Below are 27,088 nucleotides of genomic sequence, written 5' to 3'. Positions count from 1 at the left end.
CACACGGGTAATGAGTATCGGAAATACTACTACTATATGCCAAGCACCAGGATCATACACTCTAAGGCTTTGGATTCTTTTAGAGCATACAAGGTTCAAACTTATTAAAGTTTAAAGGTTTAATAGAGAAGGTACAGTGCTTACAATAAAAGGATATTAAAAAAAAAATGGAAATAAAAAGTGACATACAAATATGCCAAACAGTTCTTAAAATAAGAGAGAAAACTTAAAGAAATATCTGAACTTTGTAGTCTGCTTTCTGCTCCTTGAGGGGGGGATGAATATGGAATGGTTCACACCAGCTTGGCTGTCCCTCAGTCTGTGACACCGTTTCTATTGGTAAAGGCCTAATTTATAGATTTAACCTGGGGATCTGATTTCTAGACCAGACTCTCCTGTTAATATTCTAATCTGGGGTTTGTGACAGGATCCTGGCTATTTTACCAATGAATACATTATAATACATAATTTTTCTTTGAACACTATTTGTGTGACCTTTCTCATAGTAAGTAGTGTCAGGCTGCAATTGGCATCTCTCTTCAAAAGAGTCCGAAGGTGTGAAATGTTTCCACTTGGTGTGGTCTCAGGAAATTCCCCCTGGGGTGAGACTAGGAAGACTGTCTTTCTCTCTCAGGATAGCATAGGTCATGACCTTTATGAAGAGCTGCAGCCTAGAACAGATGCTGAGTTACTGCTGGTCATACATATACATATTCACTACACCCCCGGCGGAATATTCCCTATAATGAAACAGATGGAGGAACAGTGGATGCAGTTTGTCCTGTGATCCAGCGATGTTCATCTTTTTAGGCGTGCATAGAAGTGCGGTCCTCCACAGTTTTCTGAAAAGGAAGACAATGCTGAACATAGGCCAGATGGAGTCCAGAGTAACTCTGCTGCCTCATTATAGTGAATGGATCCCACGGGGGTTTCATTTCAATCACGTCACTCGGATATTTAGATGGAAACCCCAAAGTAAGTGGTCGGTGTAGAGCGCCAGATAAATGTGATCCCAAACGTTATGTAAAATTTTCACAATAAAACCTACAAATCAATCCACAAAAAAAATTCCCCAATTGGCACTTTTCCCCTGACAAAGCCGTCCGAGTAACGGCGACACGCGTTGGGTCTTTCCCCACGCTGATCCCTGCCTTCTGGTATTTTTTCCCCCGGTGGCAGCATCCTATTGCCTTGGGCTCCCTATATAGTCGGACCCAGGACCTTGATTGATACTGCTCATGTGTGGTGTCTGTGGTTATAGATTGTTATATACGCTGAGTTGCCCATGGTTTGGCACAGGACCTAGTTTGATGCCGCTGTGATATGGTTATTGTGTCACAGATTGTGGCAGAGCATTTACTGGCACCATTTTCTTTATACCATAGGCATATTGATATTTTTTTGGCATACAGGTACAAACTATATTCAATATTTTGTCTGGGTATATTACTGGCTACTTAGCTATTCGGTCAGGCCCTTTCACCCTGGGTACAAACATGTACTGTATATACATTTTTAATCCCCGGGGGGCTTATTGACGATCTGTATATTTAAGAGGTCATGTGATTCACGGACATTTTTGCATTGTATCCTCTTCTATTATGAAACATTTGTTAACCTTAAGGGTCATGTGATATATGGTCATTTTGCTTTATATCTTGCTTTGTTATAACACGTGTATATAGGACATGCATTTTTCTTGACCTCTACTATCTTGGCGGGATCATCTTGGGGATTGTGTGATATCCTTTTTAGATGTTTTTATTATTGGTGTATCAATAAAGTTTACCTTTTTATAGTGGTGTGCAGTTTTTTGGAGTGGTTCTCTCTCTCCCTTGTTTTCGTCAGATAAATGTGATCCCAAACTTTATGTAAAATTTTCCCAGTAAAACCTACAAATCAATCCACAAAAAAAGTCCCCACTCAGGTCTGTTATCTGTCAATGGAAATATAGGGGGCTTCCACGTTACTGGTAGCACAAAGGCTCTGGAAAAGTGAAATGGCTCCTCATCCCCAAAGCAAAATCGGTAAATTCTGCACATCCAAATCCCCCCTCCCAAGTTACAAAATTGCTAGATTTTCAAAATTTCTTCTAAACTTCCATTTTTTTCACAAATAAACGCAAGTCATATCGGACAAATTTTACCACTATAAGTACAAAAATATTCTCAGAATCAGTGGGACGTGACACTGGTCAGAATTGTAAATTGGCCTGGTCATGAAGGTTAAACCATAGCTAGTTAGGGGATGATCTAAAGAACAAAAACCTACAAAACTGTAAACCATCTCCATGTTCTGTCTGATCCTGCGATCGTGTTATTCCAGTACATCGGACTGTCATTTAGTGAGGTAGGAGTGGAGTTAGCGGACTATACACAGGCGAGCATTCATCCAATAGCTATCTAATTAGTATGGCCAGCCTGAGGCTGGCGTCACACTGGCGTGGTTTACGGACGTATGAGGGGCGCAGAAAATACGGATTGCATACAGTACAATGATTCTCTATGGGCCAGCTCCTATCTGCCGTTTTTTACGGATCCGTATTATACGGTCTTGTACGGCCGTAGAAAATAGCAGCATGCTGCGTCTGTCAGCGTATTGCGCAAAAAATCTACCAATGAAAGTCTATGGGGCGAGAAAATTACGGATTACACACGGACCATGCGTGTGACTTGCGAGAAATACGTATAGGTGTTCTATAGAAAAGCCGGTAATTCAGTGCAGTGTACAGTAAAATCACACTGACAGAATAGAATAGGTAGAATAAATGTGTATATATATATATATATAAATTTTTTTTTTTTTCATAAAGCGCTAGATATCAGAAAAGACGGTAATTCAATTGCCGGCTTTTGCTCTCTCCTTCACAAACCCGACAGGATATGAGACATGGTTTGCATACAGTAAACCATCTCATATCCCTTCTTTTATTGCATATTCCGCTTTACTAATGTAACAAGTGTCTCTGTGTAAAATTTGGGGTCTCTAGCTATTAAATTAAAGGGTTAAATCCCAGAAAAAATTGGCGTGGGCTCCCGCGCAATTTTCTCCGCCAGAGTGGGAAAGCCAGTGACTGAGGGCAGATATTAATAGCCTAGAGAGGGACCATGGTTATAGGACCCCCCCCTGGCTAAAAACATCTGCCCCCAGCCACCCCAGAAAAGGCACATCTGGAAGATGTGCCTACTTAGCCTCTCTCTTCCCACTCCCGTGTAGCGGTGGGATATGGGGTAATGAAGGGTTAATGTCACCTTGCTATTGTAAGGTGACATTAAACCAGGTTAATAATGGAGAGGCGTCAATTATGACACCTATCCATTATTAATCCAATAGTACGAAATGGTTATTAAAAAGTATTTTAATGAAATAAAGACACAGGGTGTTTTAATATTTTATTATACTCTCAATCCACCTGAAGACCCTTGTCACCTGAAATAAAGTTAAACAAAACAAACAACAATATTCCATACCTTCCGTCGTTCAGTCTTGTCCCACGCTGTAAATCCATCTGAAGGGGTTAAATCATTTTACACCCAGGAGCTCTGCTAATGCAGCTGTGCTCCTGTCTGTAAAACTTTGTGAATGAATGGAATGCAGGGGAATATCCTGTAGTTACCTTGAGTCACGGTGATGCGCCCTCTGCTGGATGAACGCGAGGTCCGGCGGCAACTTACTGCGCAGGCGCGGGCGGTCACTTCCGGGGCGGAGCAAGTTACCTCTGGGTAGATCGGATGTTGCCTTGCGCCGCACACCGGAGATAAAATCAGTGGAGAGACTGGACACCGCTGCTCAAATTGTACCACTATGAGTGGAAAAGAGCAGTCGGTGGATGAAACTTCGCAGTCCCCGCTGGGAGAAGATCCCCAGGAGCGCCATCACCCGCAGAAAAAACAAAAGCAGGACCAAACCTATACAGCGCCGCAGCTCAGGATCCCAACACAGCCGAGGCTCCAGTGGATCCAGGAGGAAAACAACGGTTCAAATGGAGGAGGCATCCCCAAGACCAGAACCGGTATCTTCCTCAAGTTAGGAGGGTAAGTGACCTCCGTGAATGTATATATTCTAAATAGGGGTTTATTGTATTTCTTAGGGGAAGAAATTCCAGGCGAAAACAAAACATAAAGTGTGTCCGCTCTGCTCGGCAGATTTACCAACTGCTTGGGCAAAAAAGCTCTGTGCCTTATGCATAGAGAACCCCATAAATGAAGAGACTCCAAGATTTGCGTCTGAGTTAACAGATTTAATTAAAACCCAAGTAGAAGATGCACTAAAGGGTGTAAAAAGCCGTAAGAGAAAACGGAAACATAAATCCCCAGATTACAGTTCCAGCAAGGAAGATAGTGTACATTACAGCTCGGAGAGCTCTGCATCTTCATCATCATCATCATCCTCCGCATCCTCAGAAGGCGGCCGCAACTGTTTTCCGATTGAAGAAACAGATGCGTTAGTTAAAATGGTTAGAACAACCATGGGGCTGGCAGATACTCGCGCTAAAAAAACCGCAGAAGACCTTATGTTTAGTGGCCTAGTACAAAAGAAACATAGGGTGTTTCCGTTAAACAAAAAAATACAGGCCCTAATAAAAAAGGAATGGAAGAGGCCAGATAAAGTCCTGTTGACCCCTAAACGGAAATATCCGTTTGACGACCCAGCTTGTGCTTCATGGGGGAAAGCACCAAAATTGGATGTCGCTATTGCGAAAGCTTCTAAAAGATTTGCTTTACCCTTTGAGGATATGGGGACCCTCAAGGATCCTATGGATAAGAGGGCGGATGTGTTTTTAAAAGGATCCTGGGAAGCCGCTAGCGGAGGGTTAAAACCCGGGATAGCCGCTACATGCACGGCCAGAGCATTAATGGTCTGGCTGGATCACCTGGAAATACAATTAAAAAGTAAAACGGCAAGAGAGTCTATATTATAGCTGCGGCATATTTAGCAGACGCTTCCATAGACTCAGTGAGGCTGACAGCAAGATCAGCTTCATTTTCAAATGCGGCCAGAAGAGCACTATGGCTGAAGAGCTGGCCAGGTGACTTGCAAACAAAGGCAAAGCTTTGCTCCATACCGTATGAAGGGGAATTTTTGTTTGGACCTACCCTGGATGATATCCTCGAAAAAGCCGTAGACAAGAAAAAATCTTTTCCAGGATTTCCCAACCAATCCTATAGGCGGCCCTTTCGAGGTAAGAAATTTATGCGAAGACGCCCCCCAAAAAAACAAAAAGATGGATGGGAAGATAAAAAATGTAAAGGGGAGGCTTCATGTTCAACAAGCCGGATAGTAAAAAACAGCCCCAATGAAGGTGCGCCCCAGGTAGGAGGGAGACTGACTTACTTTCTCCAAGCCTGGGAAAAAATATCTGGGAGTGCTTGGACTTTAAACATAATAGAGACGGGTCTGAAGCTGAAATTCCATACAAGACCACACCACCAATTTGTAGTAACACCGCAAAGGAAATCCGAAATCGAGCAGATGAGCATCCAGAAAGAAGTCCTCAGTCTCCTATCAAAAAATGTCCTACAGGAAGTGCCACATCAGGAGGAAGCAACAGGGTTCTACTCTCCTCTTTTTCTTCGGACGAAGCTGGACGGGACTTTCAGAACAATAATAAACTTGAAGAAATTAAACAAATACCTAGTAACAGAAAAGTTCAAGATGGAAACAATATAATCATGTGTCAGAACCCTTCATCCGTCTTGTTTCATGACCGTCATAGACTTAAAAGACGCATACTACCATGTGCCGACCCATCCGGATTACCAAAAATATCTCAGGGTGGCAGTAATGATACAAGGGGAACTGAAACATTATCAATACAGAGCGCTTCCGTTCGGCCTTGCCGTTGCCCCAAGGGTGTTTACAAAACTAATGGCGGAAGTAATGGCCCACATAAGGGAGCAAGACATATTGATTGTCCCTTATCTGGACGACCTCCTAGTGATGGGCAGATCGCCTCTCCATTGCAGTCAGCAACTAGACAGAGTAATGGCAGCCCTATCAAATCTGGGGTGGTTATTGAATCTGGAAAAAATCCAGACTTATCCCAACACAAGTACAACAATACTTAGGGATAATAATAGACTCAACAAAACAAGAATGTCGTCTTCCAAAAGCAAAAGTGTCCAACATGGTACAACTAGTGGACTATTTGAGACATTCTCCGGTCGTTACTTTAAGGAAGGCAATGTCCATACTAGGATCAATTACGGCTTGCATTCCAGCGGTCCAGGTGGGCTCAGAGTCACTCCAGAGATCTCCAATGGGAAATATTAGAAGCGGAATTCCACTTAAAAGGAGATTTAGAGAAGCGATTAAAAATATCCTCGCAAACAATAGCTTCCCTAGTTTGGTGGACAGACCCATCCAATCTCATCAGAGGGGGGGTTCCATGAGTATGGCCAGTTTCAGTAACCCTGACCACGGATGCAAGTCCATGGAGTTGGGGAGCCCACCTAAATGGTCAAATTGCTCAGGGTCCTTGGTCACAGGAAGAAAAACCCCTCACTTCAAACTTGAAAGAGCTTTTGGCAGTAAAGTATGCCCTCAATCACTTTCTAGTCTCCCTCCGTTCCCATCATGTAAGAGTACTGACAGACAACAGGATAATAGTGGCGTACTTGAATCATCAGGGGGGACAAGGTCACAACCTCTGAAAGTGACGAAATCCATCCTGTCACAAGTAGAAGCCAACCTATCCTCCCTGACAGCCCTTCACATCAAAGGGACAGAAAATCAGACTGCAGATTTTTTAAGCAGAACACAACTAAAACAGGGGGAATGGGAGTTAAACACGGAGATATTCAATCACATAGTGGATCGATGGGGGGCCCCGGATATAGATCTGTTTGCAAACAGTCAAAACTGGAAGACACAGGCATTTTGCTCAATAGATCCACAGGGGAATCCAGTGACCCTAGACGCTTTTCTAATTCCCTGGAATTTCAGACTAGCTTATGCATTTCCTCCGATAGCTTTGATTCCGTTAGTCCTAAAGAAGATCAGGGAGGACAGAGCAAGAGTGATCATGATAGCCCCGTTTTGGCCCAAAAGAACGTGGTTTCCATGGCTGCGCCTAATGTCCATATCAGAGCCTTGGATCCTCCCAGATATCCCAAACCTTCTACGCCAGGGGCCAGTAAATCATCCACAAATAAAAAACTTGCATATGACGGCCTGGAATTTGAGAGGGAACTTTTAACTGGGAGGGGGTTTTCTCCAAATCTAGTTTCGACTCTGTTGGCCAGTAGAAAACCAGTTACTACGAGAGCATATGGCAAAGCCTGGAAAAAATTCCTGTCTAGTTCAGGGGTCACCTTATCAGAAGAAATCCCAATTCAGGAAGTACTGGAATTTCTCCAAAAAGGGTTAGAGAAAGGCTTGGCAACAAGCACTCTAAAAGTTCAAATCGCGCCCTTTATAACCATGATTTCGCAGGGAACCACTGGATAAAAAGGTTTATTAAAGCTTCAACTAGGTCTAGACCTGTCATACATCACACTTCTCCTCCCTGGGATCTGAACCTTGTTCTTTCAGCACTAACTAAAGCACCTTTTGAACCCTTATCGCGGGCTTCCTTAAAAATAATTTCTTTGAAAACCTCTTTGCTGGTAGCACTAACCTCGGCTGGGGATGCCATCACCTTGTCATATACCTCATCCGAGGAAGCGGTTCCAGACACCTTTAAGGCCCATTCAACCAGATCGGTGGCAACCTCTTGGGCAGAGGGAGCTGGAGCATCGATTGACCAGATATGTAGAGCAGCCACTTGGTCCTCTCCCTCTACATTTTTTAAGCACTACCAACTTGACCTATCTCCCTCTTCAGACTTAACCTTTGGTAGAAGAGTTCTGGGGGCAGTAATCCCACCCTAAATACACAGTCTTTGAAATTCTCTCCGTGGTGCCATCATGGGGGTAAGAGAATATTGTAGTTACTCACCGATAACGGTATTTCTCTGATCCCATGACGGCACCCGTATATTCCCTCCCTTCACGTATGGGTATGCACACTATTAATGTTTAGTCATGAGGTGTCGCAAAAAAAAACCAAAAAAACATTATATATATAATACCGTATATACTCGAGTATAAGCCGACCCGAGTATAAGCCGACCCCCCTAATTTTGCCACAAAAAAAAGGAAAACCTATTGACTCGAGTATAAGCCTAGGGTGGAAAATGCAGCAGCTACCGGTGAATTTCAAAATTAAAAATAGATGCTCCATACTGTTCATTATGGCCCCATAGATGCTCCACATAAAGCTGTGCCACATATAATGCTCTGCACTGTTCATTATGGCCCCATAGACGCTCCACATAAAGCTGTGCCATATATAATGCTCTGCACCGTTCAGTATAGCCCCATAGACGCTCCACATAAAGCTGCCCCATATATAATGCTCTGCACAGTTCATTATGGCCCCATAGATGCTCCATAGAAAGCTGTGCCATATACAATGCTCTGCACCTTTGATTAAGGCCCCATAGATGCTCCATAGAAAGCTGTGCCATATACAATGCTCTGCACCTTTGATTATGGCCCCATAGATAGTTGTGCCATATACAATGCTCTGCACCTTTGATTATGGCCCCATAGATAGCTGTGCCATATACAATGCTCTCCACCTTTGATTATGGCCCCATAGATAGTTGTGCCATATACAATGCTCTGCACCTTTGATTATGGCCCCATAGATAGCTGTGCCATATACAATGCTCTCCACCTTTGATTATGGCCCCATAGATAGCTGTGCCATATACAATGCTCTGCACCTTTGATTATGGCCCCATAGATAGCTGTGCCATATGTAATGCTCTCCACCTTTGATTATGGCCCCATAGATAGCTGTGCCATATACAATGCTCTGCACCTTTGATTATGGCCCCATAGATAGCTGTGCCATATATAATGCCCTGCACCTTTGATTATGGCCCCATAGATAGCTGTGCCATATATAATGCTCTGCACCTTTGATTATGGCCCCATAGATGCTCCACATAAAGCTGTGCCATATATATAATGTTCTGCACCGTTGCCCCATAGATATTCCACATAAATCTGTGCAATATACAATGCTGCTGCCGCTGTAATAAAAAAAAAAAAAAAAAAAAAACACATACTCACCTCTCTTGCTTGCAGCTCCTCAGCGTCCCGTCCTGGCGTCTCTCTGCACTGACTGATCAGGCAGAGGGCGGCGCGCACACTATATGCGTCATCGCGCCCTCTGACCTGAACAGTCAGAATAAGAGGACGCGAAGACAGAGCGGCGCCCGGCGTGTGGAACGCGGACAGGTAACTATAAGATATTTACCTGCTCCCGGCGTCCCTGGCTCCTTCTCCCGGACAGCTGGTCTCCGGGTGCCGCAGCCTCTTCCTCTGTCAGCGGTCATCGTTACCGCTGATTAGAGGAATGAATTTGCGGCTCCACCCCTATGGGAGTGGAGTCCATATTCATTTCTCTAATGAGCGGTACCATGTGACCGCTGAACAGGGGACGAGCTGCGGCACCGAAGACCGTGGGACGGGCAGTGGGAGCGCCAGGAGCGCCCTCTCCCCCTCACCCGCCGACCCCACCGCCGACCGTGACTCGTGTATAAGCCGAGAGGGGCACTTTCAGCCCAAAAATCTCGGCTTATACTCGAGTATATACGGTATATATAATGTTTTTTGTGCGTGTAAATAACCAATTAAATTACAGCTGAAGTCCTGTTAAGGCTCTGTAAACCAAACTGAGGTGGAGGAGAGGTCCCGCCTTTTTAACCTGTGGGTTTCCTGTCCCTGAGGGCGGATCCCTCTCTCTCCATGGTGCCGTCATGGGATCAGAGAAATACCGTTATCGGTGAGTAACTACGATATTTAAGAATATCTGAGCCGATGGATCCATGATATGTCCATTTTGCAAGCCTGCGTGAAAACAATGCCGTACGGAAGCCATACGGATGACACACGGATAAATTTGTGCGTAAAAATCGCATCCTAGCATTGAATACGGAACAGTGTTTTGGGACAATTTCTGCGTATTGCCGTAAAAAACGGACCATATTTTCATATGCCCAGTGTGACGCCGGCCTAACTCGTCACTACACCACAAACCAGTAGGATTTATTAGGACGGTTTCTAATGTTTACTTATATTTTTATTTTATAAGTCTTGAAGCGATGAGTAAAATAATCAATAAAACTGCAAGCATCTGTCATTACTTCCTAACGATTGGCCACATTGATGTGTACTTAATCTGTGAGTACAGGTGAAGCCATCAGCTTTTGGGTGGCTATCAGTAAGGCAGGGAATACCACGCTCACCAGGATTATGTTAATGCAAATATTGAGCTTTTGCTCTATGGATTAGTAATTCTTTCTTTCTATCCAGATCTTGAACTCCATCACAGAAGAGGCACTGGGTTACCCGGGAACATTTTGCAGCCCAATTGATCAAATGAACTTTATAGTACAGAAGTTCAAGGAAGGTAAATGAAGGGAGACCTAATTTAGGTGCTTTGAATTGGATACCTTTACAGGACAGCTGCTTTGTTGGAACATTAACGGGAACCTGTCTGCTCCAGAAAATGCTATGTACTTGCAGATCTAGTGGTAATTTACAGTTATATAGTGTTTATATTCTGCCTGTCTACCTTCCTGCAGCAGCGGCTACAATAGACGTTTTGTGTTCTATTCTTCATGCAGCCGTTTGCCTTGTCATCGCCGTGGTGCAGGGAGCGGTTACAGGCACCAGTGACTACAGTGAATTACTCCGCCGCACGTTGATTGACAGTGCGCTCTGCGGTGTGTGCAGCAAGCTGTCAGGCAGTGTGCAGGGGAGTGATTACAGCCACGTTCACAGTATAGTGAGTGGTTACTGTAAGCGCCCTGCACCGCCACAATGTCTGCAAGTGGCTGCAGGAATAATAAAATGTTGTTTTCTCCCTGCAAGCGACGTTGCAGCATAAAGCAATGGCTTGTAATATGATTTCAGATGCTTGGAGTAACCAGCCCTTTTCATTGAGTAAATCCATAGTACTCAGTTGGGCAATGTCTCCTCTCCTGCTGGCTCGTGCACAAGTTGCACTGGTTGTTTTTATGGGACGGAACGCGAGGACGTCATGTTCTTGGGTCACCTGACCACTGAGGCCTGTGATTGGCTACAGCAGTCAGGTGATTAGAATAGAGTGCCATCAGTTGTGCATGTCACTTGTCCCACATTGTGTGCCTGTGTGATTAACTCTAGAGAGGTGCTGCACTCTGACCACACTGGTAAATTAGTGTTGTTTCTTTTTGCCGTTATACCCTTGTGTGATGTTTTGAAGACTTTCATTGCTGTCAGATGGAGCAACACTTTCTTAATTTCTCAACACCTCTATGTACTGAATTCACTCTGCATTTTAGACTTGATGTCACAATCAGTACAGTAAAGGAGTCATTTGTTCCCCTAAAGATTATAAACTGTATTTGGAGCATTTTGCTGCTGTCTGGCTGATCAGTGACATTTCCATAATGACTGTTCATTTTCTGCTGCCATTAAAGCTGTTTACAAGGAGCTTAATGAGCTGATGATGAGCGAGGCGGCTCTAATAGAGAGACTAGTGTGGTAGCAATGCTATTACTGTAATCACTGACGTAAGGCACATGTACAGCTCTTCCACTATGTGGGCAAATGCCAGAATTTTATATACCGTATTTTCCGGCGTATAAGACGACTGGGCGTATAAGACGACCCCCCAACTTTACCAGTTAAAATATAAAATCTTCTTAAAAGTCGGGGGTCTTCTTATACACCCTATGTCGTCTTATAGGGCCGGTGAATATGTGCCTTTTGGGGGGGGGGGGAGTGATCCTGATGACGAGGGGGCGTCTCACAGGAAAGTGAGTATCCCCCATTACCTTATCGTAGCGGTGCAGCGTGGGGGTCTCAGTGCTGGGAGTGGCGGCGGCGGCGGCGGCTGCTGTGCTCTGGTGCGGCGGCTGCTGTGCTCTGGTGCGGCGGCTCCTCTTCTGTGTGGGGCCTCTGTGCTGTGGGGTGGCGGTGGCGGCGGTATATCTTTATCCAGTTGGGGCTCCTCCGGCATCTCCTTAGCCCTGGAGGCCCCGCCGCAACTCCATCGGTGCAATGCAGCGGCCATTTTCCCGGAGGCAGCTCAATAGGTGCGATGCGGTGGCCTCCGGGAAAATGGCCGCTGCTCAGATTCAGATCTCGTCCCGAAATCTCGGGACACGAGATCTGAATCTGAGCAGCGGCCATTTTCCCGGAGGCCACCACATTGCACCGATGGAGTTGCGGCGGGGCCTCCAGGGCTAAGGAGATGCCGGAGGAGCCCCAACTGGATAAAGATACGCCGCTGCCGCCGCCACCCCACAGCACAGAGGCCCCACACAGAAGAGGAGCCGCCGCACCAGAACACAGCAGCCGCCGCCGCTCCCAGCACTGACACCCCCACGCTGCACCGCTAGGATAAGGTAATGGGGATTACTCACTTTCCTGTGAGACGCCCCCTCGTCATCAGGATCACTCCCCCTCCCCACCCACCATATACACCGGCGTACAAGACGATTCCCGGCGTATAAGACGACCCCCGACTTTTAAGAAGATTTTCGGGGGTTAAAAAGTCGTCTTATACGCCGGAAAATACGGTAATTTATTTTGCAATCTTTATTTGTGAGCATCCTATGTTTGCTCCGAATGGCATAAATGTGATCAGATTAAGTATCCATAAGCCATGCACTGTGTGTATCTCAATGTTCCAAGCAGTGGCACGGACAAACGTCTCTGCAAGGATTTTTTAGAACATCATTGCAGACTTTGAAGTTTCACAAAGCTGGCTGTCGGGGATGGCCGGACTTACCATAGAGAAGACAGAGCTGGTTAGTTACCATCTCTGCCTTCCTGATCACTGTATGCACTGTGCTGAACAAGTGCTGCATATACAGATGAGGAAGCACTTACAGTGCTTCCTCCTCTGGACCCAGTGATAACGTCATCACAAAGTGCTTGCAGAGAGCAGGAATTGCGGTGTCCTAAAATACCCAGAGCATCACTGTAGCTGAAGGCTGAACTTGAACTGTAATTGGGACTTAAAAACTTAAAAAAAAAAAAAAGACACCTATTTTTTTTTTTTTTTTATTTACTCTCAATATCATGCAAAAATACAAATATAAAAGTGGCAAGAAAGTAGGCCCTACATATTGTGAAAGTGTAAAAAGTATTTAAATAACCAAACTAAAAAAATTCATGTATGGGGAAAAAAAAAACTGGTCAAGAACTTGTGGAAGTGCTGTTTTAAACATCTGCCTCTGCAGGAAATTTGAAGCTCTACATCAGCAAAATAAAGTTTCAAAAGCAATAAAGATAAATTCAGAAAGTGATCCACACAGAAATGTAATCTTAAAAAAATTGAACTGGATGATTGAAGTTAGAGATACTTTAGCCACGGTCCTGATATAGTCAGGTAGTTGTCCATCAGTTCTCTCAGCGCCATGTGATTTTTATGCTCTTCTGGATAATGACGCAGTTGCTGTTTGTGTATCGTTGATGACTTTTGTGGCTGATGAACAAGACTCTTCCATATTTTTTTTTTCAGAGCCATCTCTAGAGCTTTATCTTCTGATCCATAATCTGGACAGTCATATGTTAAGAGGAGACAAATGTCAGCAAGTACTTGGGCAACTGGCTTCAATTTCCAACATCCATCTCCTGGCCTCCATAGATCATATAAATGCCCCTTTAAGTAAGTGAGAAGTTACACCGTGTCCTGGTCAGACAGGCTTATTGGGATACATCGTGACATGTAGTGGAATATGTCATTACAGCAGTAACAAACTTCAGTTTGCTCTTGGAGATAATGGTGAACTGCATGTAAGAAATCATGTTGTGTTCTTGTACATCTATATTATTTCATAGGGTCTCGGCAAGATTACTTCATTCGAAAGTACAGGAAATGCCTACCAGTTACCAGTAAAAAGATGTGGTAAATACAGTGGCATGTAAAAGTTTGGGCACTCCTGATCAAAATTACTCTTATCGTGAACAGTTAAGCAAGTTGAAGATGAAATGATCACTAAAAGGCCTAATGTTAAAGATGACAAATTTCCTGTGTATTTTAACCCCTTAGTGACGGAGCCAAATTTTTTAAATCTGACCAGTGTCACTTTATGTGGTAATAACTCTGCAACGCTTCAACACATCCCAGTGATTTTGAGATTGTTTTTTCATGACACATTATACTTTATGATAATGGTAAATTTAGGTCAATATGTTTTGTTTATTTATAAAAAATATCAAAAATTTGAGAAAAATGTTAAAAAATTAGCAATTTTCTAAATTTGAATGATTATCCCTTTAATCCAGATGGTAAATAACATTTCCCACATGCCTGCTTTACATCAGCACCATTTGTAAAATGTTATTTTTTAGGGACTTATCCATGTTTGAAGTGACTTTAGGGGTCTCATATATTGGGAAACCCCCAAACATGATACCATTTTAAAAACAGCACCCCTAAACTGCTGTCAGGTAGTTTATTAACCCTTCAGGTGCTTTATAGGAATGAATGCCAAGTGGTATGACAGAAATGAAAATGTGTATTTTTACCACCTAAATGCCTCTAACTTCTGAACAGATTACTACAGCAGTCAGACTCTAAGGCCGCTATTTGGTTGTGAATTGCCATGGCAAACATCAGGACCACACAATCATGATCTGAGGGCACCAGTTTGGATAAAGAGGAAGCCCCCACACTCTGTTAACCATTTATAATGATGTAGTCACTATTGACAGCAGCATCTAAGGGGTTAAACAGATATGGATGGTGCAAACACTGATCGTGGCTGATGCAGCAAGTTGTCAGCTATAGTGGACAGCGGACAGCTGCTGGATTGTCACCTGTATGGGGAGGCTATTCTCTTATATCTCAGGTCAGTTAAAAGACGTATTGGAGGTCATTAAGGGGTTAGGCAAACAAATAAAAAAATATATATATATATATATATATATATATATATATATATATATATATATATATATATATATATATATATATATATATATATATATATATATATATAATATCTTTTACATTCTGCGTCCTCCCCATAAAATTCTGAAGTATGCAAACGAACATCTAAACAAGTCTGATGCATTTTGGAAACAAGTCCTGTGGACCGATGAGGTTGAAATAGAACTATTTTGGCCACACTGATCAAAAAGTATATGTGGAGAAAAAAGGCACAGAATTTCAGGAAAAGAATATCACCAACTATTAAGTATTTTGGTTAATCAATCATGCTTTGGGGTTGTGTTGCAGCCAATAGCACGAGGAACATTTTACGGGTAGAGGGGATTCAATTAAATGTCATCAAATTCTTGATGCAAACATAACAGTCTATAAAAAAAGCTGAAGTTGAAAAGAGGATGGCTTCTACAAATGGATAATGCTAAACATATGTCAAAATCCACAATAGACTACCTCAAAAGGCGCAAGCTGAAGGTTTTACAATGGCCCTCACAGTCCCCTGATCTGAACATCACTGAAAATCCTTGGCTAGACCTCAATAGCAGTGCATGCAAGGCGACCCAGGAATCTCACAGAACTGAAAGAATGGATGAAAATCCCTCAAACAAGAATTGAAAGCCTCTTGTCTTGCTACAAAAAAGTGTTTACAAGCTGTGATACATGCAAAAGAGGGTGCTAACAGATACTGACCATGCAGGGTGCCCAAACTTTTGCAGCAGCCCATTTTCCTTTTTGTAATTTTTAAAATGTAAGCGGACAAGAGGTTTTTTTTGTTTTTTTTAAACCTAAACTACAAAGGAAATGTGTCATCTTTAACTGTAGTCCTTTTAGAGATAACTTCATCTGCAACTTGCTTAACTGTTCACAATAACCGTAATTTTGACCAGGGGTGTGCACACTTTTACATGCCACTGTATATCAAGCTGGTGATTGAGTATCCAAGGTCCTGTCACTGTAATGTGGCATCATAAACCTGGTTTCTAAAGGCTATAAGACGAGCACAATTCGGCATCTGTCTTACGCTGCAAGACCCCATCCCCCACAGTTGCTCTGATCCAAACTTAGGTGGCATAGAGAGCTACAGAGTGAAGCCACAAGATACTTTTTTTTTTCTATTTATTATATTCACAGATATCACATTCTCGTGAAATTACCAGTAAGGTTCCAGTAGTGTTGGAGGATAAAGCTTTCCCAAGGTTTATCCTTCTGCCAATAAACATTGGATCCACTTGCACTTTTTCTTAAAAATAGATAATTCATAAGTCGCCACAATGCACCAATAGTAGTTTGGCCTGATTCTTGTCCTCTTTGGTGATCAGATGCATTTTGAGGTTTCCATTTCCTTCTGTTAAGTTTTTGCTATAAAATGTTATGTATGCAAAACCGTTTTTTTCTTGTCTGCATCACTGGTGAACACAGATGATGATGTTAGGTGTAGCTGCGGTCACTAGGAGTCAGACACTGACCAAAATGTGTTAGCGCCTCCATGAAAATCTATGCTAATACTCCACCATTAGTTATCCTGCAGTAGTGATATCACTTGGCCGTTACAACTTGGCTTCTAGATCTCTCAGCATTCTTCTTTCAGGGGAGATTTTTGTAGCCACCAAATCTGAATTTATTGGTGAAACTTCCCATCAAGGAACGGTCATAACTAACCCATTTTGTATGTTGTAGTGCACAATGTCAGTGTTGCCAGCCTGGGCAGTCTTATTATGGCATTGAAGGAACTTCTTATTCCGAACTGGGACTCCTCCTCTTAAGTTGGATTTTTCTTCTAGCACCCCCATCATTTCTCCAAATTCTTCCAACCTCTTCATATTAAAATTTGGAGGGAAATGGAACATTCCTGATATTATGTATCCCATTTCCAGATGTCTCTTACCTGGCCTTAGGCTACTTTCACACTAGCCTATTTTGTAATTCGTCGCAATCCGTCGTTTTGGGCAAAAAACGGATCCTGCAAATGTGCTTGCAGGATGTGTTTTGCCCATTGACTTGTATTGCCGACGGATCGCGATGTATGGCCACACGTCGCGTCCGTCGTGCACTGGATCCGCCGTGTTTTGGCGGACCGTCGGCACGAAAAAACGTTCAAGGGAAAAAAAATTTCGTACGTTGGATCCGCCATTTCCGACCGTGCATGTGCAGCCAGAACTCCGCCCCCTCCTCCCCGGACTATAGAATGGGCAGCGGATGCGTTGAAAAACTGCATCCGCTGCCCACGTTGTGCCGCAATTTCACAACATGCGTCGGGCCGACTGTTTGCGACGGCCCCGTACCGACGAAAGTGTGAAAGACACCTTACACACAATTATGGCAGATGCTGCTTTATTTTAAAACAGCCTGTTTTTAGGTGAATAGTGTAAACCCGTTCCATCAAAACCTTCCTACTAGTAGATGTTGCTCAACATATCTCCCGTGCTGTAAAAAAGTGCAAAGCCTGTCTGGTTGCTATCGTGTTACTGGTCCACTCCTCTGCTCTTTACATACATTCACAGAATGATGTGGCTCAATCGTTGCTCCATTGAATCAGTGTCTAAAATAAAAAATAAAATTCCACACAACTCTTCATTTTTCTGGTTTTGAACCATTTTGGAAGCCTACTTGATGCAATGTTTCTTTCGTCTGAGTCCTCGATGGAGTTTTCAGCTGCTCCAAAACAGAGCTTTTCTGGTTGCCCCAAAAAAGAGTTTTCTTTGTTTTTAGCACATTTCAAGAGGAAGCAAAACATGCGACTACAAAAAGAATATGCTTTTCTTTAAGCCATGTCCCTTGTGGAACCCTTGACCTTCCAGGACTACCTCCTGCAAGTTCACCTTCCCCCACCAGAGTCAGCACGGAGGGTGGGACAACTATTTTTTTCCCTATACCCCATCTTCCAGTCAGTACCCCTAACCTACCTCTAAGGCTTATGCCTTTTATCTTGCTGTTCAGTTTTGATTTTCTTTTTCATGTCCAGTGAACAATCATACCAATTCCATCTTTTTGTGGTACTGAAAAAAGAAGGAAAATATATTCAGTTTTGGGTCTGAGGGATCTCAATGATTAAGTCAAGGTCTACAGCTTTCAGATGGATTTTCTGAGAACTATTGTTAAAAGGATGGTCTTCCTCTGTAGAAGCATACCTGCACGTTGTCCACTAGAAGTTCCTACTTTTTGCAGTCTCGTACGCTACCTGTCACTTTCACATTTGAATGGGCAAAAGCTCCAATTTTCACAAAGATCATTTCTTCTCTGATGGTTTTTCTATAGTCTTGTAATGTTGTAGCAGCACCCTTTTTCATGAGCCCTATCTTATGTATCTTAAGCTGGATAACCTAACAGGCTCAAGCATTTTCTCTTCCATTTTCAGTGCCTAACATCTCTGGGCAAGTGCTTCATCACAGCCCAGAACAAGATCTTCTCCCATTCAACAAACTATGGTCTTCACAGTGACATGTTTGGCCTTTCCACTATCAATAAAAACTGCTTGATGATGCTGGGATTGAATATTTTCTCCATGTAGTCTAAACTGTACAACCAGTTCCACCTTTTTCCCTCCCTTCAAAATGTTTTTGTAACTTGGTGGAATAAGTCCACAAACATCTATAATCGTATCACTCTTCTGCAACTATAGGTCTCACACTCACGATGGGAGATACGGTTACCCCAAGCTGGCCCAACTGCTTCTTCCTGTTACCTCAGTGGTTGGTTATGATGACCGGCGCCAGTTTCACAGACAGTGGAAGGGTCTTCCAGATCCTCATGGTTACTCCTGTGTGTACCACACACCCTGACTTTGTTCGTGCTGGAACATCGGGACAATCTTCTATCCCTTCGACATTGCACCTTCAGAGTTTAGACAGATAGTGCCAAGGCAGTTATCTACCCTAAATGTTTCAGGTTGTATCCTCATGTCTGCAGCCATCCTAAAGTGGGTAGAAGCACAAAAAAGCAGCTTTCCCTGCAGCTCACCTTTCAGGACTGAACAATTTGATCAGACTATGTCAACGTAGAACTGATCAACTCAGGAGAGTGGACACTTCCTTCTGAAATGTTCAAAGAGATCTGCTACTGGCAGGTATCCCAGACATGGACCTCATGGAATCTAGACTTAACCAGAAGTTGCCTGGTTTCGTATCCGGGACACAAGATCCCTCAGCCCCAACCCAGTGGTAGACATTCTAGCCATCCTGCTCACATTTCCATACAGCTTTCCAATTATCTCACTAACCTCTGGATCATCATTAAAATCAAAGTAGAATTTGTCTCAGTGGTGCTCATTGCCGTGAGCCTGGTATGATCACTCTACTGGCCAACACTCCTTGGCATTTCCCATTCTGAAGAAGATCCTCTCTCTTAAAACTCATTTTTACACCTGAATTTTTATGCTCTTTTCTTTGACTTCCTAGGCAGATTTTTTTTTCTTAAACCGCCATCATCCTGACAGCACAAATGGCTTGATATATTATTGCATTTGTGCTTTTGTGCCTAGTTTATGATGTTGTTCATTTGCGCTTTATTCTGTTAATTTGAGCCTTTTTTTAAGTTGTTTTATATGTAGCTGCATGTTTTTTGGTTTTTTTCGGCATCATTGTGGACATTTTTGGCTGATTCGTCAATGGTTTCTGTCCCCTAGTGATTTTTATGTTCCTCTGAATTTGTGTACATTTTGCAGAATATGCAACTTTTGGGGCTAAAAAGGCACAGAACATGTTAAAAAATAATAAAGGCTGTTTGTGATTTTACACAAAATTCATTAATCACATGCTCCACTTTTGAAGAATTTGACAAGAAAAAACCTCATCAACAAATACCACAAGACAAAAAAGAAAAGTGACTTTATAAAAACAATAATGCAAATTATGAATTGGGCCCAACTTTTCTCTGGGCAGATGATGCAGACCATGCCAGAGACAAAGTATTCCTCCTGGATCTAACACAGAACTTGATCACTTGGCAACAAAAATCTTAGTCCATTTCTATGCATCCCTTCTCTTTGCCAATGGCTCCAGATAGGATCATGACCACCTTGATAGTCTGTATAATCCTATTTAACTCATAGACAGCATCTCCAACTGATTTTAGAAGGCAGGCTTTTTGGTGAATCGTCTGTGAACTTGAAAATCTTCATGTATGGTGATTCACCACGAGAAGGTGGTCCTCCTCCCAGCCCCCTTCTTGCTACACAAAGCGCTTTAAGTTTTTCAGTTAAGAATCACATTCTCCGTTTTTGTCTCTCTCCTTCACACCCTGGGAATCAGTCGCTCCACAGTTTAGTTTTAGGTTTCACATTTACTTTTCTCACACGGTTTCTCTTTATCGGCCATACACCCACTTTGGGGTCCCAGGATGGGTCTGTCAACTTTCATGATGACCATAGACCCTGCATACTGGTGAGTGGGAAAAGAGCCCCCTTTACAGATTATGGCCCACTCTCTTTCATTGGTAGACTAAGTACTTTGTTCTTCCACCTCTAGGAATGGCCACCGATCAAAAGACTTCACGCTGATAAAAATCCAATTGTTCCACTGTTGGGGGTCTCAGATGAAAAATTTAGATTTTTAGGCTCGATGAAATCTTCATCCTGTCAGACATTTGGGAACACGACCCAAGTTCGTTTATTTGTTATGAATGTTTTTCTCAAAGGTGATATTTATTTTTCCCATCAGCTTCTCATATGTTTTGTTATGTTTTCATAACTATCTATTCCCGTTTTATTCCAGTACAGTCTGCTGGAGGATCTGACAGTTATGCTTTCTTGGTGTCCATCTACTGTAGTTTTACCCTAAGCCATCATCATCATTGTCTTCTAATGAACATGACGGGAAAATTATTCTACAGATAACTAACAATTCAGTCATTAACTTTCAAATAATTGTTTTTTCCTTGGTCTCCAGTGTGGGACCAGTCAAAGCAAAGCCTCTATAACTGGCTCTGGTATGAAACGACAACTTATAGTCCCTACATAGAGGAGACATCCTATGAAAATTCATTGCTGGTGAAACGCTCTGGAGCACTGGCCCTCAGCTCTCTCACTCATGTTCTCCGCAGTCTCACACCTAATGCCAGGTACATAAAACCTTTCTTGCAGAAAGCACTTGTATGAAAGCATCTTTTCTACAGTTACATTACTACAACCAAGACATAAGTTAATAAATCTAAAATATCTTGCTCCTTAGGGGTATTTTCCGTCTACTTGCAGAATATCAGATGTCCAACAAAGACAACGCTTCCTATACAGGTATGGGAATGAAATATGGCAATTCTCCTAGTTCAGTTTTTTTTTATAGGTTATATTGTATGGGTTAAACATTTTTCGATCTTAATAGATTGGACCTTTATGGATGCAGCAGTACCAAATATATTGGTTTTTTTAAAAATTTTTGGGGTGCTGAGAAAAGGGGGATGATTTAAACTTTACAAAAAAAAATAAAACTTATTTTTTCAATCCCTTTTAGAGGATTTGAACCTGCAATTGCCTGCACAATGTATGGAAATACTTTGCAGTGTATGGTGAAACTTTAATAAAATCAGTTTGAGTTTCATAGGAGTATCAAAATGCAGGCACCAACCTGTCATGGAAAACCATGAGCACTGAGCCAGCAGAAGGCAGATGGGTGCCTTAATTAACTTCTCATCCCCCTCCCCCTCTTTATTTGTGGGAAAACACCTTTAACTTTAATCAATAGATCTAGGAATAATAATAAGTTCCACAATTGGATGTGTTTATATAAAATGTTCCTGAGCTGAGGTAATCTTATAACTGTGCCCCTGCTGTGTACTGTGTAATGGCTGTGTCTGACCATATAGGAACATGGTCTGATCATACCTTGGGCAGGGGAGGAAGCGAAAGAGAGTATACAGACAGAACGGCACAGTATCGCAAATGATTCTTTTTGTGAGGTAAAACATTTCCATGCCTGTTTTTTTTTTTTTTTTTTTTTTTTAAATGTTTTACCTCAAAGTAAGAATTGTTTGCGATCAGGTGCTGTCCTGTCTGTATACTCGTTTCTTTCCTCCCCTGCCCAGGAGCTGTGGTATGATCAGACCATGCGCCCCTGTACGGTCAGACACAGCTATTACACAGTACACAGCAGGGGCACATTCATAAGATTATCTCAGCACAGAAGCATTTCTTTTCTTTTAACACATCCAATTGTAGAAGTTATTATTATTCCAAAATATATTAATTAAAATTAACTTTGTTCATGGGACAACCTGTTTACATGCTGCTGTTTGACGGCTGTCACCAGCCAAGAATGCAGCCGGCTCACACGCGCCCTGCTGGGAAGTAGGACATAGGAGCTTGGCCTGGCAATGCAGTTCTTTTCCATATAATTGACAAAGTGCTTTTGTCCCCTTGAAACAACTGATCGTCAGGATGCTGATGGTCCTGCCTCAACTAATCTAATTTTGAGGATAGGCTAAGTGTTGTAAAGTCCCATATAACCCCTTTAAAGTCTTAGTGAGAACTGACCTTTGACATTTTGGGGTTCACGGAGTTCTGCTTCCTTCATACTGAAAATCAAGTGTTTTTTTTTTTTTTTAGTTTTTTTTTTATAAATTATTGTATGATCTGAATCTTGAATTTTATTTTACATAATTTCTTTAGGTCTCTCCTTTCAAGATTTTTATCAGCAATGTCGTGAAGCCTTTCTTGTTAACAGCGATTTGACGCTAAGAGCTCAGCTGACTGAATTTAGAGACCACAAGCTGATCCGAACTAAAAAGGTAGATTTCATGGTACAACCGAGCATTATGCAATGTGGTGTTTTACAGAACAATATCGTCATATATGTAAAATGATGCCATGTTATGAAAAGGCAAATAATAAAGTACTATACTCCAGGCTTCTGTGACTGAAATGGTAGTTAAAAGGCTAATAATGGGGCATCTAAAAATATTCAATAAGAGCTAGTTCACGTTGCAATCATAGCTGCTGATTTTAGGTTTTTTTTGTTTTTTTTTTACTGCTATTGAATAGAAAAATATCATAAACAGCAAAGGAAACTTGACAGAGCAGAGCTGTGGGAGGTCTAAATAAAACTCTCTAGATTTATGCTTCCCAATCTGTAACCATATTAAGTGGAAACAGAGACCTTGATTAATAGCAGAGCTGGAGCAGATAGAACAATATGCTATCAAAACTACAGCAAGAAGCCCAGTAAGTGAGCCAGCTTTAGAATCGGGTCTCTGCCCCTTCTTTAGGATGCTCTCACATGGGTCAGCATAAATATCTTTCCCGTAAAGTTGTTAAAGATCTAATGCAAAACTTTATATTAGTGTTATCTTCTAGGCGAGACCTGTTTTCAGCTGCTGTCTTGACGGCTTTGCTGTGTAGACTGGAACAGAGTCAGCACGTACCCAATGCACTTCCTGGTTTCTTTGTGCTGTAGTCCTATCTCCCTCTCAAAACTATTATTCTATTGACGTTTTGAGAATGCAATGGAGAACCGCACCATGAGACCGGGAAGTGTACTGGGTATATGCGGACTGTCTTCCAGTCTACACAGCAAAGCAAGAGACCGGGAAGTGTACTGGGTATATGCTGACCCTGTTCCAGTGTACATAGCAAAGCAAGAGACCGGGAAGTGTACTGGGTATTTGCTGAGCCTGTTCCAGTCTACACAGCAAAGCAAGAGACCGGGAAGTGTACTGGGCATTTGCTGACCCTGTTCCAGTCTACACTGCGAAGCGGTCAAGACATCAGGTCTCCTCTTGAAGTTAAAGGGACTCTGTCACCTGAATTTGGAGGGAACAATTTTCAGTCATATAGGCGGGGTTTTGGGGTGTTTGATTCACCCTTTCCTTACCCGCTGGCTGCAATATTGGATTGAAGTTCATTCTCTGTCCTCCGTAGTACATGCCTGCACAAGGCAATCTTGCCTTACGCAGGCGTGTACTATGGAGGACAGAGAATGAACTTCAATCCAATATTGCAGCCAGTGGGTAAGGAAAGGGTGAATCAAACACCCAAAAACCCCGCCTATATGACTGAAAATTGTTCCCTCCAAATTCAGGTGACAGAGTCCCTTTAAGGCCTCTTTCACACGTCAGTGTCTCCGGTACGTGTAGTGACAGTTTTCTCACGTACCGGAGACACTGACACATGTAGACCCATTCAAATGAATGGGTCTATGCACATGTGCGTGTTTTCACACGGACCGTATGTCCGTGCTGAAAACACGTAGACATGTCCGTTTTCTACCGGCAGCACGGACCACAATACGGACAGCACACGTGCACACGGAGAACAGTGTGCACTCTCCTCCGTGTGCACGTACTGCCCGCAGGAGAGACAGCGCTACAGTAAGCGCTGTCCCCCCTGCTGTGGTGCTGAAGGCGGAATTCATCTCTTGTCCCCCGCCGGAGAGAAGAGATGAAAGATCAAGTCCCCCCCTCAGTGCGCCGCCTGGCCCCTTGCCGCAGAAATACTCACCTAGCTCCCGCGATGTCTCCTCTGTCCTCTCCGCGCTGGCAGCTTCTCCTGTGTGAGTGGTCACGTGGGACCGCTCATTAGTCAGTGAATATTCACTGACTGTAATAAGCGGCACCACGTGACCGCTCACACAGGAGAAGCTGCCAGCGCGGAGAGGACAGAGGAGGCATCGCGGGAGCTAGGTGAGTATTTCTGCGGCAAGGGGCCAGGCGCACTGGGGGGGGGGGGGGACGCGGACGCACATGCAAACTTTATTTTTCACCCCCCCCAAAAAAAAAAAAAAAATCTCCAACAAACGCTGGGGGAGAAGAGATGAATTCTGCCTTCAGCACCACATGCGGGGGGGACAGCGCTTAGTGTAGCGCTGTCTCTCCTGCACGGTCCGTGTGGTCCTCAGGCGGCACACGGATGCCGCACGTATGTGCCACTTGAGCACATGGACATACGGACACGGATATCTCCGGTACCGGTTTTTCCGGTACCGGAAATATCAGGACGTGTGAAAGAGGCCTAACAGTGATTTAAAATTCTGGAGAAGCCCTCTAGTATCTATATGGAAATTGATGAAAAACAAGCAGGTGTGAAGGTGCACTTAAATGTTTGGCCGCACTATGATGCACCATGCGCCTGTACTTGGATTGAACTGTTTGGTTTTTGGAAAGGTAAACTGGCATAAAAGCACTGATTTGTACTAAAACCACTTACATTATCATTGACAGGGCCCGGATGGTGTGGAATATTTGCTCATCCCATTAGATTTCGGGACCTTAACTGATTTTCTGGACATGGAAGACAAAGAAGGCTAACAAGTCACCATACAAGGGCAGGAACTGTGATGGATACTCAGAGGGCTAGACCTTCACCAGGAGAACGTGCCTTACAGATACATTGCCATTGTGGATATCTGGGTGCTACAATATTGAGCAGTCTCAGCTTTTACATCTTGAGATGTATATGAACATCATATTTTCTATTGGCTGCTGTGCGGCGATCACATTGATTATGAGCATGTTATAATGCAGTGGGTCAAAAACAATGTTAAATTAGTGAATAAAATGTGAAATTTAGGAGCAATTGCACGTAGCCATCCAGTCGCTACTTTAATATTTCAGGAGCCATCTGGGAAATATGAAATTAAGTCTGGTATCAGCTCTTGCTTCGCTTTTCATGTCATTCATTTTGATTAAGTGTAATTTTACATTCTATTACATGATGTCTGAAAATACAATTGGTCATTTTTTGTGCATTGTTTCATGAAAATGGAAGAGATAATAATGTTGGCTTATTTTTGCCTTTGATTACATTGTATATTAAATATTTTTACTATGGACATATACTTAAAGAAACTTTCTAGTTTTAATAAACGTTCTAGAGTATCTATTGAAAGCTGCTTCCTTTCTTCTGAGGTTTTGTGCTGCGGCTCCACAGCCGTCACGTTAGATGGACACACACCATGTCTTTGACCCTTAGGCTACTTTCACACTGGCGTTTTTTTCAGTACGTCGCAATGTGTCGTTTAGGGGAAAAAACGCATCCTGCAAAGTTGTCTGCAGGATGCGTTTTTGCCCCATAGACTAACATTAGCGACGCTTTGTGACGCATTGACACACGTTGCAACCGTCGTGAGACGGTTGCGCCGTGTTGTGGCGGTCCGCCGGGAGCAAAAAAAGTTGCATGTAACGTTTTTTGCTGCCGACTGTTCGCTTTTTCCGACCGCGCATGCGCGGCCGGAACTCCGCCCCCACCTCCCCGCACTTCCCCGCACCTCACAATGGGGCAGCGGATGCATTTTTCCAGCGCATCCGCTGCCCCGTTGTGCGGCGCATTCACTGCTAGCGTCGGTAACCTCGGCCCGACACACCGCGACGGGCCGAGCCCGACGCTAGTGTGAAAGAAGCCTTACTTTTGTATTGACCATCTCCACTTGCACAGCTGGCCAGAGGTGAGTGTCCCAGAAATACTGCCCTAAGATTCATCGTGCAGTGCTGTGGCCATCTCAGGAGACGGTAGGTGAGCCCAGGAATCCGCAGCACGAAAACTTCATATAGAGATACAAAAAATGTGTATGTTTTATAACCAGCATTAAGGGGAAAGTGGTGTGTGCAATCCATGAATAGGTAAAGAGGAAATGCCATACACAGTGGATATAAAAAGTCACACTGTTACTACATACCAGGGTTTTGTCATGTAAAAAAAAAAAAACGCATGAAAAATCATTTCAGAACTTTTCCCACCTTTTAGTGTCACCATAATGTGTACAAATCATTTGGAAAAACAAATTGAAATCTTTTTAGGTGGACAAAGAAAAATAAAAATATGATGAATCCAGCAGGAATTTTGAAGAAATTTTTTTTGGTTTTTCTTCATTTTAAAAATAGTTATATGGTAAACCACACAAAATAATGAAAGATAAAATTTATCTTGCAGCATCATGCACAAAGAGTGCAGTGGCAGCGTTATTCTGACGCGTTTCGACTTGATGTCTTAATCATGGCTTGTCTGAATTGAGACTGAGCGATGTTTTATACCTCCTGTTCTTCAGGCAACACAACTGCAACTGATTTTGTTAATTGTCTCTCAAAACAACACCTTCAAATCACTGCAACATTACCTGTTCGAGAATACGAACTATATAGCATAAGAAAAGGAAAAAGAAAAAAAGAG

The 27,088-nt window shown here is 43.0% G+C and overlaps 1 protein-coding gene across 2 annotated transcripts in view; it reads left to right on the top strand.

Moving 5' to 3' along the window:
- ORC2 (origin recognition complex subunit 2) overlaps positions 1-25,807 on the top strand; it is a 58,675-nt gene extending 32,868 nt beyond the window's left edge. For both annotated transcript variants that reach the window (XM_077272033.1, XM_077272034.1), the window contains exons 12-17: positions 10,368-10,464; positions 13,570-13,716; positions 20,883-21,054; positions 21,165-21,226; positions 22,598-22,716; positions 25,144-25,807. In XM_077272033.1, coding sequence (XP_077128148.1) covers positions 10,368-10,464; positions 13,570-13,716; positions 20,883-21,054; positions 21,165-21,226; positions 22,598-22,716; positions 25,144-25,230 — 684 coding nt within the window. In that variant the 3' untranslated portion in view covers positions 25,231-25,807. The remainder of the gene's footprint in view (positions 1-10,367; positions 10,465-13,569; positions 13,717-20,882; positions 21,055-21,164; positions 21,227-22,597; positions 22,717-25,143) is intronic.
- Positions 25,808-27,088: the final 1,281 nt, after the last annotated feature.

The sequence above is a fragment of the Ranitomeya variabilis genome, chromosome 7 (genome assembly GCF_051348905.1).
Source record: "Ranitomeya variabilis isolate aRanVar5 chromosome 7, aRanVar5.hap1, whole genome shotgun sequence".
Lineage (NCBI taxonomy): Eukaryota > Metazoa > Chordata > Amphibia > Anura > Dendrobatidae > Ranitomeya > Ranitomeya variabilis.
The sequence above is the reverse complement of the archived record's forward strand: the minus strand, read 5'-3'. Positions and strand labels throughout refer to the sequence as shown.